The sequence below is a fragment of the Cydia pomonella genome, chromosome 14 (genome assembly GCF_033807575.1).
Source record: "Cydia pomonella isolate Wapato2018A chromosome 14, ilCydPomo1, whole genome shotgun sequence".
Classification (NCBI taxonomy): Eukaryota; Metazoa; Arthropoda; class Insecta; order Lepidoptera; family Tortricidae; genus Cydia; species Cydia pomonella.
The window spans coordinates 17,443,103-17,464,234 of NC_084716.1; the positions used below are offsets into that span (position 1 = coordinate 17,443,103).

Consider the following 21,132-nt stretch of genomic DNA (forward strand, 5'->3'; position numbering starts at 1 on the left):
ACTGTACGTAGCTCGTAGGTATGTTTAGAGGCACATAATAAATGCCCTTTCTTGTATATAGGAAGCGTATGAAAGCTTACTTTTAACGACTTCTGTGTAAAACATTATATACAGTACAAACAAGTATGCAGGAGTGCTAAGCTAATAGTTTTGCTGACTGCTGCTGTACCAGGCAAAAACACAGTGCTCTTAAAATAAGCAAAGTTCTGCAAAAAATGTATGTACCGCTCGCTTGGTTACAAAATTATCCACACAATAAAATACAGACTAATCGTACGCTTACAACCTTGTTTTCTGCAGTATCTATCTACCATTTAAGAAGACCTCTGGCTATGTCTTGTTGCGCAAACACTTTCATGAGCGCTCAGGGATCTAAGTGGCACGATAGATCGGCTGACAGGCCCTACGGACTTTACTTAGGGACAGATAATGGATAGTTTTAACGATTGTTAGCTATATGGGATCAAATGATTGGTTTTTATCTTGTTATTTTGATTGGGGCATGTATCAGTAGGGTTGGTGAACCAGAAAAGAACAGCGCACACCACACACACGCACATATTTTTCCGAGACAACCAGAGAAGTTTCCGTTTTTAGAAATAATTCGTTGCAAAATAAAATACTAAATGTAGGAAAAAATCGAGTCCTATGATCTTTATTGTTATAAAAAAAAACTAAATCAGATCACAAAATTTAAAAAAAATCCTTTATGTATTGCACGACGTTTATCTGAAAACGGTTCAAAGGCACGCTTTACAAGTGTTCACAACGTGTTCCTACGGGCAAAGGCACTTGAGCAAAGTCAATTACAGTAACCAACCACATTTAGTAGCAATCTGTCGAACGCTGCACGCGATAGCAGCCCTTAACGACCTTAACACAATGGATTAAGACGGAGAATGGTGTGAAGTTTCATAGAATGAAACCACTTTATGGAGTGTTCAATTAAAAATGGGTATTGTTTCATTGAATATTAAATGGTTGGAATAGATTGATAATGAGGGGGCTGTAATGGAACCCCCCACTTGATATCGATAGTTTACCAAGGGGCTGTTTCATAGCACCTGGTGATAATATACTTAGCAGAATTGCACTGTTGAATATTTTAAAAACCGGCTGGACAAAAAAATCATTAAAAATCATTATTATTTTTAGTAATTGTCTCACATCATCCATAAAAAAGTATTTGAAAAAACGTTTATGCCCTAATATAAACATAAATAAATTTAAATTTTCATCTAAATTACCTAAACGATATTCTGGCGTACAATATGATTCCTAATGGCCTGGATAGTATATTAGGTATTCTCTTGGGAGCACGCAATTAGAGGACCAAACAAACAGTTATTAGGCCGTTCATTATTTAATCAAGAACTATTTAATTAATTCCATTGAGATTTAGATAACCTAGGTATGCTACTCATACATACCTTTACAGGGTGTCTATTGTTTTCCATAAAGTTTTAAGTCATAATGTATTGTTTGTCAAATTGTCAGTATGTTCGTTAGCCATAATTTGGTTTTTCTCAGAAACGCGTAACATTTCGGGATTGCCATAAATCAAACCTAACCTATCTATAGCATAACCTAAGAAAATCCCTGAAAAGTTAACGGTTTCAGAGTTATGACTAATGATAATATGACTATCATTACATTATGACTTTCAATGATTATGCCAAATTTTTACAATAGCACTCTGTGATAAATTTGGAAACAGACAAAACAGACAAAATTATTTATGCTGATTTATTTGTTCGTCTTCGTCTTATATGTAATGTTTTCTTTGAAATAATCAGAAGTCCAAAGTATAGCGTTGTTTCAAGGGAAGTCTAATTGAAAATTTTAAATTGGCTCATCCCATGTCAAGGAAATAAGAAGAAATATATCCAGACAAAATGACCTCAACAGATGTTATACATATGTATTGCTTGTAGCCACCAAAGTTAAAAAAAAAAAACAAGTAGGAATATAGGGGTCAAAACCCTCTGGGAAAACTGGCGTCCTTTCTGTGGACATTACAAAAATTAACGATTTGGATACCTTTTTTAAAATATTTTATCATACAACTTAAGTTATAATAGTAGGTTGTGACATAAGTAAGAAAATTAGGCTTTATTATCCGTTTATTTAATGATTTCCACGAGACAAAAAAAAAGTTATGACGCTAAAAATATATTTAAAACAAAACGTAAAACACTGACATTGGTCCAAGGTTAAGCGTTGCCTCTTTCACTACCCAATATAGCTTTAAAGAAAAACCCGGAGCTTGGAAGTGACGCAGCCGAACATTTATTTGTGGACGCGACGAATTACCATCGCTTTTATGTTTAGGACACATTTTTTAACTAGACAAAGTAATCTTAAAAAATGTACTTTTAAGATTTATTTATCAAATTTCAACACAAAAATATTGTAGAAAAGAAAAAAATCAATTCATTGGTCCGAGATAAATTATTGCCAGTGGCAAATAGTCTGTAGAGAAAAAGTCGGAGCTCGGGGAAGACGCAGCCGAACATTTATTTGCGGAAACGCGGCGAATTAGCCGAATCGCGCCTTGTCCGGCCGCAGGGACGTTTAAAGGCCCGAGCACTGGCGACAGCGGATTTAAAAAAGATTTAAAATAAAATAAAAGCTTAATTACATATTTATACATTGAAAAAAAAAAGTAAGAACACAAATATTTTACTAAGAACTCGATTATAAAAAGAGTCAGATCAAACTAAGTTGGCAGTGGTTTTGTATCCCAGACGGAGCATTATTTTAAACGTCAAACCTCTATGAAATTATGACGTTTACTTAACACTCGCACCGTCTTGCGCTATCACAATCGCTGCCAAGTTAGCTTGGTCTGACTCTACGTGTATTTTTGTTTCACATGGCAAACTTACTTTGAACCTTTTAATGTGTAGTAAAAATATTGATGATCCGTAATATATTTTTGATACTTTTTTTTAGTCAGTATTTGTATTACATTTTGTACAAATTAACATTTAATCTTATCATAAACCTTACCTGAAATAATATATTAATGCCTTTTCTTATAAGACATGACTCGTCTTATTAGAAAAGGCGCTTATTTATTTTCCCTTCAAATATTGTTCGAGTAAGCAATTTAATCACTTATTTATTTTTATATTCTATCTATGTTTTCACCAAAATTGACCACTACTCAATTTTTTTTTCTACTTTTTCCACATTGACCGTGACAAGCCCCACTGTCCGCCTTCGCCTCTGCCTTGCCCCCGCGCAAGTGACAGTATCGATCCCACATAATCGCCCCCCACCTCCCCGACCCCCTCCCTTATTCCCACCAATTTTTCCTTCCATTTTCCTTCCACTATTATTACAATTATTTCTCTCATGTTCGCCCCAATCATGTTTATCGGAATTTTGAGTGCTCTCGGTTTTTTAATGAATTCCTCGTAGGCTGAGACGTTGATAAATAATGAAAATGTGCCCCTTAATAGGGAAAATAATTCTTTGTTGCTGGGACTCCTCCTTTGTTGGATCCATTGGTAAAAAGATTTCTTTCTCGGTTTAAAGAGCTTAATTAAGTGGCTTTGATAAATTCAGTTGTTTGGGCTATTATTATGAAATGTTTGTTGCGATTTGGACTATTTTATATATTCCCCGAAATTAAATACTCCTTTCTTTTTTTTATTGTCAAGTTCTTTTAGTCTGTACAAAGTAATTTTAAAATTGAGTTACTATAAATTCATTGGATTTGCTTAAGACTTTCGAAATTAATAATATATTATTTTAAACCGAATCCGTTTTATTAACTCGAGAATATTCTTCTTAAGATTATTAATAAAAATTGAACCCGACTGCATCACAACAATTAGTTGCTTAACAATATTATAACCCGTCCAAAATCATTATTAGATCGTTATAAAGTCTGCAAAAAAAAAAAAACATAATTTGGGAATATTCTCATTTGCACGGCGCGTCGCCAGGGCGCGCATGTACGATCAATCAAAATTGTCAACCGGATTGGAAAGTCTGAGCGAATGTCGCGCATCAATCATGTCGTGTAGCGCCCGCTTTATGTATCGAATGTTTGAATGTCGAACGTTGTTTTCGAAATGATCGGTTTAGTTTTTTAAACTGGATCATAGGTTAGTCAGATATCGTGTTTTGTTTTACGAACGATTTGATAATTAAAATTGATGTTTTGGGGAAAGACTGTCATAAAGTACCCATTGTTGGCGACTAGCTGGCATGCGACCTCTTTTGTACTCCTATTTCTAATATTTATGCTTCTAGTTTAGTGATTCCATGTCATATGTGTCAGTCTGTCGTTGCCACTGATAGAATTGTGCCTAATATTTGTTGTGATAATATTTATTAAAATAATTAACTTCTAATACGTGTTTTCATCATCTCATCTTACTTTATACAGTCCACAGTCCACCGTTAGTTATCACCTATACCTTTATAATATGTGCTCAATTTTTTTTTATTGATGTGACAACCTACTTAAACATACTAAGTACCTACTTAACATGAAACTGACAATACGTACGTAGGTACTTAGTTGAAATAAGGATGCCGATTGCCGAAACCTGCCTAAGTCAATTCTATGTAATTTTACGTTTACAATTTCCAGCTAAACTTTTGGTTTTCATCGGCAAATATTTATATCCGATCGTATCTTAAAGCGCGATGTCAAGAGCAAATTAGCTAAGGGCATCCATACTTGCCAACCAATTCATTCCATCTGACGGATGCACTTGTAATCATTAATTGCATCCATCACAGAATTACCAAACGATCCGTGGGGCGTATCAGAAAAATGTGGCAGATTGTGTAACAGCCCCCATTCAGCATCACTAGCCCATGCACCATTACAGGCAGTTCGAGTGCCGACCATAAAGCAAATTAATCAATTAGCCTGGGGCATGTCGACGTTACGAATAACGTTTAATTTTAGCCCTCATAAGAGGGTCATCTCGCTAGAGACGCGCGACCCCGCGATCAAACCGATCTGACAGTCTCGCGGGTCCTTTACAACTGGTTTTAGGTTATGTTTAGTGCGGTGCGTTTGGGAGCTCATGATGACTGGTTCAGTCGAGTAATTGTGCAGTTTTGTTGACGTCATTTGGTTGATAGTTGTTGAGTGCAGTTTGTGAAAAATGAGGAGGTTGCAGGAACTGTGGGTGTGTGAGTTTGTTTATTTTTGAGATTTGTTACGTAATTCGTAGTGGTTTTTTGATGGAGTTCCGGAAACTTTTCTGAAAAACTCTTTACGGCATGGCTGAACTAAGGTGGATAAGTTGGGCAACATCGTAAACGTGCCCGTAATTTAGAAATTGAAAATATATATTAAAATAAAAGCTCTGCTATGTTGAAGAAACATACAACTACCTACTAATACTTATACGTTATGCTTTATTTTTTAAATGTCTTAGTATGCTAAGCAAAAAAATAAGACTTTTTATAATATTTTATACCTCTTGCGTTGTTAAGTAGATATTTTGGAATTCTGAAAAACTCAATTTCCGAAGCCTCATTTCTCAATGCCTCTTTAGTTCTAAATGTATCCTACTACAGTAATCCACTTACCATCAGGCGGTCCATACGCTTGTCCCAAAGGTATAATTTCTCGTACTTATTTGTACTTTTTTTGGCTACATATCTTACATTACAACTTATATTATTGGGCGCAAATGAAGCTTGAACTTATTTTTTGCCAAGACACACATATGCCACTTTAATTCTAGGACAGACTTTATTTACCGATTAACAGAACATCTTCCCACAGCGGACGCGCTACAATCCGAAGCGGGTTCGGACGGGAACAGCGAACACGCCTCCTCAGGAGACGAGGACTCGCAGATGAGGCTACGGCTCAAGAGGAAACTGCAGAGGAACAGGACGTCCTTCACTAATGACCAGATAGACAGCCTTGAAAAAGGTGAGAACCATCTTCTTAAGCTTAAAAAATTACAAGTATTCTTAGTTCATCATCATTGTCTGGGCCAGAATCGTGAGCAGCTGCAAGACGGATACCTGACTTCAAGATTTTTACTACAACCGTATATCTCAACGACTGACCGCAGATTGCTCAAAACAGAGACGAATGGAAATCTACGAGAGAGGCCTTTGCCCAGCAGTGGGACCTTAGTATAATAGGTCAAACGACTAATCAAATACCGCAGTGTAATGAAATTTTGCATGCGAGTTCTCGCGCCGTCTAAATGATCCCTTTATATTTCATTCATCATGACCACAGCTACAAATATTTAGCTCTCTATCGGTCCAGGCTCATAAATCGACGTCACTTACCACTCAATTGACAGCCGAAATTGTCCACTTCTAACTGTAAGAGGTCCCTGGAGCCCTAATAAACCTATTTCCCATCCCTTTCATCTTATTTATTGTTTGTCGACAAGTTATTAGTAAATAAATAAATGTCCCCAATCCCCCGTGTGTGCTCAGCGCTTGAGTCGTGGCAGTCGCAATTATTATCCTGGTTATTTGCTTGTTTTATTACTTTATTGTTTTATGGGTGTCATAATACATTTATTAGGTTGGTAAACATGATTTTTATTTGTAATATTTGGGATTTATAGCAGATAATCATGATCATTTACGCTACTGGTTTTAGTTTACTTTTTATCGTGATATTCATCATTTTAAATATGATGTTGTAATTTTACTTTTGTTCCTGTAATTAACTAATTCTTCCTATTGAATCAGTTTAAAGTGACTTTTCAATTTAATTTATTTTTCCTTAGATTTTTGAAATAGAATGACAGGTGGCAGCTCAGTACAAATGAAAGAGAATTTGAAATAGAGGTGTACCGGGCACTACCTAAAGGTTATGGCTATGGTGCATCGCTCGAAATTATGCTGCTATACCTTTGGCCTTTGATCTATTAGATGGCGCCACTTTTTGATATATAACAAATTGAACACATACAGTGAAAGAATAAGGAGCAAAGTCAAATGGCGTTCTAAAAGTTTTAATTATGTGTCGAAAGATGGCAGTAAATGTACGTCGCTACGAAGCTTTCTTTGACAATACACCTCTATTTCAAATTCTCATTGATACAAATTTTAACTTTATGACGTAAAAGAAACTAAGATGTCACATGTAATATTAAAAAAAACGCAACATAAATAAAGCAACGACCACCGACCGTTAGTCCCCGAAAAGTGCCCAGCCCTATGATCCACGAAGATTCGATTTGACGCTCACCGTCGATCCGAAAATTCGAACGTGTCCAATTCGAAATTTAATTTTGAATGTCTGTCCACAGAGTTCGAACGAACGCACTACCCCGACGTGTTCGCGCGGGAACGACTGGCCGAAAAGATAGGATTGCCTGAGGCACGTATCCAGGTAAAATTAAAAAAAAATTACAGTTGTAAGGTGGCGATACGCTCTGATACTAACTTTGCCGCCTTTTTGGTACCAAGCGGTGAAGCGGTGTATACACGCATGAATAATCCACTAAACTAGACTAAGATCGCTTGGGGCAATGTTGCAAGAATTATTTAAGGATTAAAAGACGCGGGCGCCATATATTTAAACATAAAAACTTGTTAATTTAAGTTTTTTCTTAAGATATACCATTTCAGTTTGTAAAGATTTTTTTAGTCTAAATAAAAGATTTCAAGTCGGATTTTCACTATATATTGAGATAAAACTTAAATGCAAGATGTTATGTTATGATTTCAACACAAGATGAACTGCTTTTTTATATACTGATCGCGAAAATGTAGACCTAACCATGCAGTGCCACATGTATCTACTTGTCGTTTACAACGTGAAACAAGAAAGACGTTGTAAATTTAAAACGCTGTTAAAAGTAAACTTCAATAGGCCTACACTTCTAATTAGACCATAGAATCGGGCGTTTTTTTTTATTAAAAGCGCTCAACGAATGCGTTCATAAGGGCTTGTTTACACGGCCTGTTTGCGTAGGCACGGCCACGCGGATGCGTCTTTAGCAAACAGACTAAAAAAACAAGGGCAACATACCCTCCCCGACGCAAATACATGTGAATATTACATAGCTTATGTAAATATTCTCTATGGAATATGTTAAACTATGTTTTTGTTGTTTGAATTTTTCATTTGTGAGTCATGTATTTTATTTGGGTTGTGGCGTATTATTTGTAGGATTTTTATTTCGGATGACTATTGAGAAAACTATGATTCGTTTCGCATTAAGACTTAAACATTTACGCTTACACCGATAGATCCATTATTTTCACTTTTTCAGCTTGAGTAAATATTACATTAATAACGATGTTTTTGAGCTTAGCAGTTTTTTATTATTTTTTCATCACACTCACATTTTTCATTACAAAATGGCGGACGAATGTTTGATATGTCACCGTATTTAAGAATTATTTCGTTTAAAATTTAGGTTTTTCTTCGCAAGTGCGATGAAAAACATTGTGTGTAACTCGGGGGGTAAAAATATTGCAAAGTCGGGTCTTTAATTCATAATTTATTGCGATTTTGATCTTACTTTGAAAATCGCTTAGGCTAATCGGTGCATACGAACCGAACTTCGATTGATTCGACTGAATAACTTTAACTTCAATAATTGACAAAACCAGTTCAAAACCATAACAAGTTCTGAAATCTGAATCGGCCTCCAATTCTAACTTATAATCCGATAGCAAAATGATATCATCTTGTTACCTATTTTGCGCGTGTATTTCGCTCGTACTTATTCGTCGCGGACACACGCAAGGGTGAATAACAAAATTTCATTTTTCTTTTTTTTTTACACAAAATTGACTTAAGTCCCACGGTACGCTCAATAAGGCTTGTGTTGCGGGTGCTTAGATAACGATATATATAATATATACATATTTATAAATACATAAAAAACATACATGACTCTAAGAACAAATATTCATGCTCATCACACGAATAAATGCCCTTATATTCGAGCCCAGAACCATCGGCTTCATAGTACTTTTTATGATCTGAGATAGGCACACTACCGACAAGGCCAGACAGGTCATCATTTTGACATGTTCGAATTGGCATCCTAAACAACATTTTAAGAGTGAGTTTAAAAAAGAATTCGTCCCACTTAACAACTGCAGTGTTGCCAACAGTTTAAACCGCCATTTATCATGAGGGGACTTGGCTGTAGCTTTTAGCTTTTAACTAAACGGATTTTAAATCGAATTACGTATTATGAGTCTACATTTTTTTTTAATTTATTGAGTTAGGATGTTATACAATTAAATAGTGTTAGAATCGGGTGTCGCGTATTTACTGTAAAAAAAAATTGCACCGATTAGAACAGAACCCCTAGTGTAAATGTCGAAAGCGCGACGTGACGTACGCGTTTGCGTTAAGTCTCATTTTGTATGGAATTAAAGACACAGCGCGCCGAGCGGGACGTTTTGGAAACTCAAAATCCTATACAAAATGAGACTTAACGCAAACGCGTACGTCACGTCTCGCTATCAAATAAATTTACACTAGGGCTACTGAACAAAGTGAGTGTGTTGGACACTCGGTCATTGTAAACGTCTTTTGATATTAACCTTTTCGACGCTGTGTCTAACACAACACAAAAGCTGTCACTCGGACGCCACATCACCGAAGTGTCAAAAGAGAAATTGAATTTTATGCGTATGCACGTAGGTCTATGTTGCTCTGTGGTCTGTGACGGATTAATCCGTCTTCGGCGTTGAACCTATGGTGCGGATATATCCGTATTTGGCGCCAAAAAGTTTAAATTGCCACATTGCGAATGCCATGCAGTCTGTCTATGAAGGCAGGTGGATATGTGTTCGAATCCTGGTGAAGACATTTATTTCAGTAATGTATATGTATGCTTTCTAAACTTGCATCTATGGTCTACGGTGACCGCTTTCCAGGAAAATCGCAGACATTTTGCCATTTTTTTGCAACAATTGAATTGATGTTTTCACCTAACGTTAACCTTGCCAATGGTGTTTGTTGTACATTAACATTCGACGTCGGTGCCGGCACTTCGGTCACTCAACCACTAATTAGGGTTGTCAATTGCTAGTTTTTCTTCATTTTTTTTCTTGTAATATTTTTTATGCACTACCGTCGTATTTGTTTAGCATCTCTATTATGTATAAATAAATAAATAATGAATATTATAGGGCATTATAACACAAATTGACTAAGTTCCACAGTAAGCTTAAGGCTTGTGATGTGGGTACTCCGACAACGATATAAATAATATGCAAATACTTAAATACAGAGAATAAATGCCCTTACCGGGATTCGAACCCGGAACCATCGGCTTCATAGGCCACCATAGGGTCACTACCCACTAGGCTAGACCGGTCGTCATGTGATATGTCTGTAGATACATATAATATATAATCACGCCTATTTCCCGGAGGGGTAGGCAGAGACCACGGATTTCCACTTTACGATCCTGACATACCTCTTTCGCTTCCTTCAATTTCATAACATTCCTCATACACGCTCGCTGGTTTAGGGTGCTCTAGACCTGGCCTTTCTTCAGGATTTCTCCGATTTGATCATGTTTTTCCATTACTGTCTTTTTTTAATTAATGAGGCTTTTATATCATAGCATCCTATTCTTTTCATGTTAATTTACTGTCATTATTTACTAAAGATACTAAAGAAGAAATTTTTGCTCAATTCACAGATAAATGTAACGCTGAATTCAAACTCTATACGAATTATAATATTTGTAAATTTAATTATTCATACTAGACATACGCTAGATAGCGCCTAGACTACACATAATGTATTCATCCGCTAAATAATACAAAATACATATCGATTGCACAACCCTACTGGAAACCCGCTACAAACCACTTTGCGCCCTAAGATTAGTGTACAAAGCTCAATTTCGCTTCAATGGCGCGAAGGCTTTCGAGGAGTTGTTTCCAGTGGCTACCACGTGTTGCCCCGGGTTCAAGGCTGTGTAGGGTGACCATACGATTAGAAAATGTAGGATATTTTATTCAATTTACGGAGAAGGATGGCCACTGTTTTTCTTAGGTTTTTCGTATGATCGTATACGTATATGCTACTTTTTGACGCTAACCATATTAGCTATTTAACTTTTGAGGTGTAAATTTTAGATTCAACAATGTTTATTAATTTTTCATCAAGTTTTGGGGTTTCAAATAGTACAACGAAATTCGCACCGAGTAGCGATAAATGAAAACACGTCCGAAGGGAAAGTTTTAAATCGACACGAGTTGCGAATTACATTTTTGCACGTGTATTGAACAACGTTTTACAGTACATATGGACCTTTAAATTTTCGACATATGCAGGTATAGTTACCGTACTAGGGTTAAGTAGCACCATATGTACTGTAAAGAAAGTTTTTTTTTTGCCATTATTTATCTTAGTATATTATCTTTCATAGATTTACCTACAATTTAAAAATCCTTTTATCGTACATAATTTAATACATAAACCCTGGCAAATGTAAACAAATTCTTATAAAAATCATTGGAACCGTAATAGCGATTATGATGTCAATTTTGATGTCAATTTTATTTCATTTTAATATCTCTCGCCCTTGCATCGCGATCGTACAGATATTGGTGCAAACTACTCTGTATCTTTAGGTATTTAAATAAAAGTAAACAAAATCTACCCTCAAATGGCTCCGTAAGCCAGTTGAGGGTAGATGAAAACATTACATGATCAAATAATGTAGGTTAAAGTCAGGTCGTTCAGTGACAGATCCAGGCAGTTTTGTATTTGGTTGGTTAACCAATAAATGTCATAACTAGCCGAAAATGTACAAATGTTTGTATACTTTTATTTAGATACCTAAAGATACAAAGTATAGATACGATTTTAGTAATAACAAATCAAAACTAGATTTTTGAAAGTTCCAATGCCGTGTTCATTCCTCATCCTCTTCAGCTTTACAATACACGCATTCAACAAGCCTCTAAAATTAAAAAAAACATCTCCACAAATCCCACACTGGCCCCACTTGTGGGCACACTACAGGGGTGTATCGACCCAGCCTACAGGAAGAGAGGGCGAATTTCCGCCCCCCGTTCTGAAAAATTGGCACCCACCGCGCATGAACCTTTACACACTAATACCAACCTTATACTATTACTCTTAAAACTCATATTAATTTGGCTACATCCAGGTTACAACAACCTTTGTATGCGCATCATTTAAAAATGGATTTTATACTATTGATAATAAGGTTGTGTTTGGAGTGGGGATAGGGATGTTTTCCCTCTCCTGTCCTTTTTGATTAATGCTGGTAAATAACTGGTTTGTTTTTGTGTCGGATTTAATTCGATTTCTTTTAGTATATAAAAGCTTTACCTAAATAATGAAAAAAGTGATAGTAAAGAAAAATAAATCAAGGGAAAACAAAGAGACATTTCCTGGAAATCTGGGGAAGAAGTCTCTTTAAGTTGATTTTCTTGGAATAAAGCTAAGACCCGGGTACTATCACGAATATAATTTCTTTGGGTATTATTATAAAAATAAGAACAAAAACAAATATAAGCAATTTTATAAGAACTACATATTTAGAATTTAGAAGAAAATAATGGTATGCATATAATAAGGTGCCTAATATTTATGCCATCTATATCAGGGGCCTATTTCTCGAACTGGATTAGACTAATATTACTAGTCCACGAATTGTCAAGTCGTATGGGTTACCATGGCAACACACTAATAATATTAGACTAATACCGTCCGAGGAATGGGCCCCAGGTCTCATTCTACAAACTTTAAGCATGCAATTCCAACCTTAGTCCCTCGCAGAGCTAAACAAAATTTAATTGTAAATGACAATTATTCATAATTCCTCTGGCTAATGAGCAAACTTCGTAATGAGATAGAACAAGGGCTGCAACCCTACGAATGTCTGTACAAAATGGCGGAAAAAACTTGGTGGAAAATATTAAGCTGTTATTTAGTTTAAGAGATTATTTTCCATTAAAATATATTTAACCTTTCGTGCCTGTGTGTGTGTGTGGTGGTCCAAATTTGTGGATTCACACCACGGTAGTCCCGAAAAATACGTTCACGTAAAAAAACGACAAAAAAAATTGGTTAGGGTCCTTATCCAACACATGCAAAATGAATAACTGGGAAAACAGGAATAGGTAGAAAGATAAAAAACTTCGAAAAATATTCTATTCTATTCTATTCTCGGATATCTAATCTATAAGGCGTTATGGTTAAATTCTAATTCGCACGCTGTCGCAGGAAATATCCGTCTGATTATTATTTTATTTTATATATTAAAATCTTAATATGTATGTAGGTATATTACTAACGAACCTAATTTATTAACTAACGGGTGCACAATGTTACGGTGTCATATATACGGTATACTTACTTATTTATTGCTGTGGCGCAGCGACCCGAGGCCCATTTCTCGAACCATATTAGTCTAATATTATTAATGTATTGTCATGGAAACCGATACCGTTTGTAGACAAATAATATTAGTCTAATATCGTTCGAGAAATTGACCCCCGGAGTGGATCTTGGGCTCCGACACCAAAGACCATCATGCTTCTCTGTCCAAAGCAGTTTGTGTCCATACATACATATTATATACGGTATATACTTTGATACCTGCGACAATACCTAGCAATCCGCTTTCACGAATACTGATTATCTAATTGTGTTTTATTTATACTGCTTTTATGATCAATACACATCTCTACCTATTGATTCCGTTCCTATATTACACGTGACTCACAAAAAATATTCCTCTATTTAAATACTTAGGTAGTTGATAGGAAAATAGGAAAAACCCCGCACATTGCTATCAAAGGGGCCGGCAAAGCAATATGTCATAATATTATTGCCGGGCCTCTGAAATTGCTGCCTACAATATTTTATTCCCGGCCGAAATGGGAAAAGGGTCGAGAGTGTTGCTACATACATTTATGTTTTATTGGAACTAGATATATTTTTAGTTGTTTGTGTGAGAAAGAAATGTTTATGACAAATTGGTCCTATGTGTTAGGATAAGGTATAGTACGAGGCCATGGTTTGAAGCTAGAACCTTCAGTACCCCTAATATAAATTTATTCTTTACTAAATGAGACTTAACGCAAACGCGTACGGCACGTTTCGAAATCGAATAAATTTATCCTAGGGGCTCAGGGGGCCTACCGCGAAAACCGAAATTCGCAAATTGCGGGGATCTTTCTCTTTTACTATTATTAAGACGTAATTAGAGTGAGAGAGAAAAATGCCCGCAATTGACGAACTTCGATTTTCCCGATAGGGCCCAGGGCATTAAAATGGGCACTGCTGAGTTCCTGATTTTTAATTAATTAAATCACTAAAAATAATAAATAATAAATAATAATAATTAATAATTTATAATTAATTAATTCAAAGGTGTATGTGAAGTCCCCAATCCGCATTGGGCTAGCGTGGGGACTATAGCCCGAGCCCTCTCGCGCATGAGAGGAGGCCTGTGCCCAGCAGTGGGACGTATATAGGCTGAATTATTATTATTATTATTATTATTAAATCACTAAAATCTAACTGAAGATCACTTTGTGTCTCTGCCTGGAATAATTGGTAAATTTACAAAAATGGGAGATTTGTAAATAATTCTGACAGTCTAACATGAGTTGCGTTCTCGCTACTCCATCCATACATCCTGCGCAACTTCAAGTATGGACTCGTGCGCGAAAACGCAACTCATGCTAGACAGTCGGATATCCGAAATGTTCTCAAGAGAATACAGTGTGGGGTAGCAGTTCGTACAGGTTTTATAAGGATCGGCAACGCGCATGTTACACCCCGGGGATGTGCAAGCGTCAGACTACTGTAACCGCTTACCATCAGACATACCACCGGCGTTATATCAAAAGCAACGTTCATTAATAACCGGGGTAGATCGTGTCATTCACGATGACGTGCGAATTTCACTAATCTAACCTTTAAAGACATGACAATACGAACCAAGGCATACGTCCTCATGAATGACACCATCTATAACTTCAAAACTTTCTCTAATGCAAGAGTTATAATAATAATAATAATTCAGCCTATATACGTCCCACTGCTGGGCACAGGCCTCCTCTCATGCGCGAGAGGGCTCGGGCTATAGTCCCCACGCTAGCCCAATGCGGATGGGGGACTTCACATACACCTTTGAATTTCTTCGCAGATGTATGCAGGTTTCCTCACGATGTTTTCCTTCACCGAAAAGCTGGTGGTAAATATCAAATGATATTTCGTACATAAGTTCCGAAAAACTCATTGGTACGAGCCAAGATTTGAACCCGCGACCTCCGGATTGAAAGTCGAACGTCATATCCACTCGGCCACCACCGCAAGAGTTAGTTTAGTAAAACTAAAAACGATCAGTACCAAAAACATTACCGAACCTATTCCGCCCCCAACAAATACCTAAAAATACCCCCAACGCACATAAAAATGCTATAACGCCCCCAACTAAATCGTACTCCGGTAAAATATTATGACGTTTTTCCTCCGTCTATATCTATACTTCACTGACAGCGATGACAAGGGGCTCCGTTATTTCCTTTTATAAATTGCGCCATAGTTGCAAGGGTTGCTAAATGAGATTTGCCGTAATTCTGTTATTTTGACAACAAGTTGCCGGAGTAATTGTTTTGGTGTAACTTAGTTATGGAAATGTGTAGTTTTGCGGATTGTGGGTTGGTTTGGTTGAGGTTTATCGATTATTATAGAATAGGTTTTGTTTAGCAATAAAACAGGTAAGTGTGCTCCACCGTAGACCGCATCACCACTTACCATCAGATAAGATCGTGGTCAAACGCCTGCCTCCATAAAAAAACGCCTACGGTCATTCTGTGAAACAGATCTGTCAGCAGCTCCATCTAGTGACTTTTGTAATAATTTAGCTAAATAAATTATTCAAATTGGTTGCCTTAAACTGGCTGTAACTTAAAAAATTCGCGTGTACTTGAAAACTGGAATGAACATGTATATCGCGTCTATTAAATTATTATTTTGTTACCATGAGTATTAAATTCCTATGAAAATATAGTCTTTTATAGTATTTTTTTGTAGAAAAAGTTGTTAAATTAAAATAAAGAGGAAATTATCGACTTATTATTTTAACTTGTTTTTAGTTTGGCAACCTTGGCACCCAATTATGTTATAGATAATATAACCCTTTAACAGAACAGATAAAAAATACCCGATACAAGCCTCATATATCGCTTATAAAAAAAAAAAAGAATAAATGCAAAATGTTGGCAGGGTGGTATTTTTTGATTTATTGTATCGTAATGTGCTCAATAAAGGGTTATTATTATTAAACCAATCTGAAGAGGTCACATTCAAATGATATATATTCCGGTGAGCCTCAAAATTATTATTACCCAGCTCCATATTGTGCCACCGGAAGTGACGCACGCGGCACCACTGGCAGCTTCCGACTCCACTCAATGGTCGACTTATTTCTTATTTTTAAGTTCACTTAATTTTGGCGCCCTTGGTACTACTTTGTTAAAAACATTTAAATCAGTCTGAAGAAGTCACATTAAAATGATAATATTCCGGTGAGCCTCAAAATCATCATTACCCAGCTCTTGGGCGCCATGTTGCCGGAAGCGACGCACGCGCCAGCACTCGCAGTTCCGGCACGCAACGGTCGACTTATTTAATTGTTCTGATGTTGGCACAACATGACGCTTCACAACTTTGTTTAAGACTTAGAGGAGTTGTTGTGTCTTTAAAGTTAGAGAAATACCTTTTTCTAGTACACGTTTAAATTGTGGTGAAGTGTTGTACACACATTTTGTACCTAAACAAACTTAGAGTCCTTTATTAGACAACCTATTAATAAATAAAATTACCATTGTGTAATAGTCTTGAGATTTGACTAACTGAAAAATATGTTACATGTGACGTACGTGAAAAATATGTTATACGATGCTAACCGCATTACCCATGTTGTACCATACCATAATGTGCAAGGCTGCACAACCTTTTACATAATTTTACCTTTTTTACGTATTTTTGTCTATGGTTTTTTATAGTGTTTTTGTCTATTTTTACTATTTGGCAGATTACATTTTGTTTCTCAGAGTAAAACAGTGCCTATTTCAACTTGATAAATAAGAAATGGGTTTAAACTTATACTAATGTAGATAATTTTACAAATTGTGTGTAAGAAACTGCCACTATAAGTAGACACCAACTTATAATCAATTTTCATTTCAAAGAGGAATATATCCTTACATGTTATAGTTTATGGTGTGAGTCAAATATGTTTATAGTGCACGAAAAAAAGATCACATGCACGAAGCCACACGGCCGGCCTAATTTGATTAATATATACGTAAATGTATGCTTTAATTAAGTAAATTACCCTCAGGTTTAATTTCATTTCACGCAGCGACCCGCCCTTAACTGGCATCGGAGTATTTTTAAATATAAGTTTGCATGTCAGTCCGTCAGATTGTATAAAGAGGGTCTGTCGCGAAAATATAAATTTCGTTTATTCCCTCTCTATTGGTCACTATATCAAGCCACAGAGAGGCCAATAGATCCACGGAGTAGTTCGAGGTAGGCCCTCTCTATTTAGCCGTAACAAATTTTACTCTAAAACAATCATATCCTGCGTAGATTCTCAAACATCCAAATCTAACCACCATACCATTACAGGTGTGGTTCTCAAACCGGCGGGCAAAATGGCGAAGAGAAGAGAAACTAAGAAGTCAACGGCGGGACGCGCCTGCTGCGTCCCCGCCTGCACCGCCCGCACCGCGTTTACCGCTCAACGGGGGCTTTAACTCAATGTACAGCCCTATACCGCAACCTATATCTACGATGAGTGATACCTACAGGTATGTTAACACGTTGGCAGGGTCGCCATGTAAATAAATCTTAAGGTACAATAACAATGAAACAACGACATTGATGTGCTACCGCTCAACGGGGGATTTAACTGCATGTGCAACCCTATAGGTACCTACGATAACCTATTCCTACGATGAGCGATACCTACAGGTATGTCAAATAGATTACTTTGGCAGGGTTGCCATATAAAAAACTTAAGAAACGTCACGCTTGAAACCTTAGCCTTATATAGATCGTGTCATTCATGAGGACGCGTGCCTTGACTCGTAATATCATTTTATTAAAGGTTAGATTTGACAAGTCTGCGCGTCATTTTGGATGACACGAACTATACCTGTATGCACCAATATGTAACAAGTTCAACAGTGATAACCAAAGGTAAGGTTCTAAGAGACTGAATAATACATTATAACAATTTATTAGGTTTAAGTTGCTAAGACCATTAAATTATTCTAGACTATTGTATTTTTTTCGTCTAAGTAGCTATTTTTTAGCTTTAAATGTTTAATGTAATGCATGTGTTAAGTACTTTCTCTCACTGAACGAAACCTCCCAACGCTCGATGTCTTCCACAAAAACAGTTGAAAACGCGTTTACGCGAATACACACGAACTAAAGCTGCGAGTGCTTTGAACTCGGATTCTTACCACTAGCGCCATCTATCATCGAGTGGCTACACTAATTAAATTGAGCGGGAAATCGCGCGGCAAAGGTCGCCTTGCGTTTTCCGCCTCGCCACAGATTCAAAACAACGCAAGAACGACGACGCGGTGGTGGTTGATTTAATGAAATTAGTCTTTATTACACTTATAATAACAGTAATTATCGCTTTCTTGAAATGAATAAAGTTAAGAACACATATGACGTTTTAAATATTAAAGGGGAAGTGCACTGAGACGCTCTAAGGTTCGAAGGTCGGCCTTCCACTTGGATTGATTTTTAATACTTGAACGAGGTTTTAGCTTTTGTCGTCGGTTGAAAATTAACTGAGAAGTTTCCCCTTTACTTGAAACTAGCCGACACGCTTTTTGTCGTTTACGGGTCGTAAAGTTTATGAATGGTTTTGATGTCGTGTAGTATAATTTTAACGGCCTCTGACTGTTGATGAGTGCTTTCAGTCAAAACAGAAGCACATTCTGAGTGTCTATGGTCTTATTTTATGCATCTGTTTCACAGGACTACACTTTTAGGTACTTTATTCCATTTTCACGACGTAATTTAACTGTGCTAGTTTAACAAATAATCCTTGAGGTAAAGAAACTTACATATACATAACATATGTACAAACATACATCCTAAATAGGTACAATACACATTTTTTTAAATCATTTATGTAATTAGCCAAAGATAGATTACCTACCTATTAAAGCCCGACCAGAAATATATGATCATAGTCAAGAGGGCGCTGTTGTTTGTGAGAGTTCAGTTTAATATGAAAAATTTAGTTCCAATGAAATTCCGCAAAATGGCGCGAGATCATATATTATTGGTCAGGTTTTACCTACATAGATTGCATTTGGCCATATGTGGACACCGGACATCATTTTCACGGTTCATCATCAGGGTTACTAGGCAAATACTCTGTGTCTTAACACCATACTCAATTAGAAGGCGCCGTAAAATTTGAGATTCAGAAAATGTCCAATTCCATGACAGCGATCCACTGTGAGATGTCGTAAACAGCGGCACAAACCCTACATTACCTTACAAACCGCCCGTCTATACCATATTCTAACCCTCTCTCTGCCCACAGCTCAATGTCCGGCGGTCTCTCCTCCTCCTGCCTGCAACAGCGCGACGGCGGCTACCCCTACATGTTCGGCGACGTGCTCGGCAACGGCGGGTACGCCCGAGCACCCGCCGCGCATCAACACGCGGCGTACAGTCAGCCCCAAGCCGCCGCTAGCACTGGTAAGATATTATACACTTACTAAGGCCTAACCTAACGCTCACAGCTGAAGTACGCTGAAGGCTGACGCAACAAATGTATGGCGGTGAGTGAGCGTGCACGCGCCTGACGCTTGGAGCGTGCGTTACGTAACCGAGACGTTAGTTTTCGCAATGTATAGGTTGATTCAAAAGAACGAAGAAGTATTCAATAAAACACGCGCCAGCTTTCATATCATCGAATGAATCTATACCGCGTTACTAGCTATAAAAATATTGATAAGTTCCGATACAACGTGACGCTGTATTACGCAGCGTACAGCGAAACGCGAAGAACACCTAAAGTCGTCGCAGACGTGCCTAATGCACGAACACAGACAAAATTCATGCTTTGAAGTAATATCGCCGTCTGTGTTTTAGAAAGATATTGATGTAAATGTTTGTGTCACATATAGCATTCAAAAGGTTTCAAGGTCATCAAGTGAGATTATGTGTTTCAGATAATACGATTTATTTAAGAAGGCAGATACTTGTATTAGTTAAACGTTCGTTCCAGTCCAAAAAAACCTCAAACCTTTATGAAATAAAAATATTGAACACCAATGTCTGAAAACGCTACAGAACCGTCGGAATCAAGAGGCTTGAAAAATATTTACCAACTCCGTAATAAAATGTAAAAAACGCTGAGTCAAGAGCAAGGGGCGCACCGCGACATGACAGGGAAACAAAAAATAAAACCGGGGAAAAAAGAGGGAAAATAGGAGTCCCGATTGGATTTGCCGTTGTCTGTTCCTTACAAATGGGTTTTAAATTGATTTTGAATATCGAACGGTTTTGTTCTGCAGACGACGGTTGGATTCTTACGCAAATGTGGTGCGCCAATTTAGCGGGCAGACTTACGACTCGCAAACGTTTGCTTACGGTAATGTTCTATCAGGTTTGTAGTTACTCCTTGATTTGATATGGTTGAAAATGGCGGAGCCATGTAGTTCAGGTATTCTAAAAATGGGTGGATGGGATGGGATAAATAATGAATCAGAACACTGTATGAGTTCAATATTGAAAGTGGACGACGGCATGTCCATAGAAACGTAGACCTCACTTTTCTCTGTAGATATTGACATTATACAAAATATTTTCAAACCAATCGATGTACGAGTATTATATCATCGTGGGCCAATTAAACCCGACAGATTATAAGATTTAGAGAGTAAAATGTCAGACAAAGTTTTCTGAAAACGATCTTGTTTTAAAGAAACCTAATGTCAATTTTTCTGTCAATGTTTCTGTTATAACTTAGTGAAAAACGCCTTTTTAGATGTGACGATGCCAGTATGTGACTTGGTTTAGACATTCCTACTGACAGACATTAATGTTTATAGTAAACGCGAATTTTATCTCTAAATATTTTTATTTAACTTATTCGT

The 21,132-nt window shown here is 36.9% G+C and overlaps 1 protein-coding gene across 5 annotated transcripts in view; it reads left to right on the forward strand.

Annotated features, from left to right (window-relative positions):
* The window catches only part of LOC133525095 (paired box protein Pax-6), a 77,494-nt gene that overhangs the window by 49,980 nt on the left and 6,382 nt on the right, over nucleotides 1–21,132 (forward strand). For 2 of the 5 annotated variants that reach the window (XM_061861343.1, XM_061861340.1), the window contains exons 5-8: nucleotides 5,750–5,917; nucleotides 7,266–7,348; nucleotides 17,624–17,805; nucleotides 19,572–19,729. In XM_061861343.1, coding sequence (XP_061717327.1) covers nucleotides 5,750–5,917; nucleotides 7,266–7,348; nucleotides 17,624–17,805; nucleotides 19,572–19,729 — 591 coding nt within the window. The remainder of the gene's footprint in view (nucleotides 1–5,749; nucleotides 5,918–7,265; nucleotides 7,349–17,623; nucleotides 17,806–19,571; nucleotides 19,730–21,132) is intronic. The other 3 variants (XM_061861341.1, XM_061861344.1, XM_061861342.1) reach the window with 2 other exon arrangements.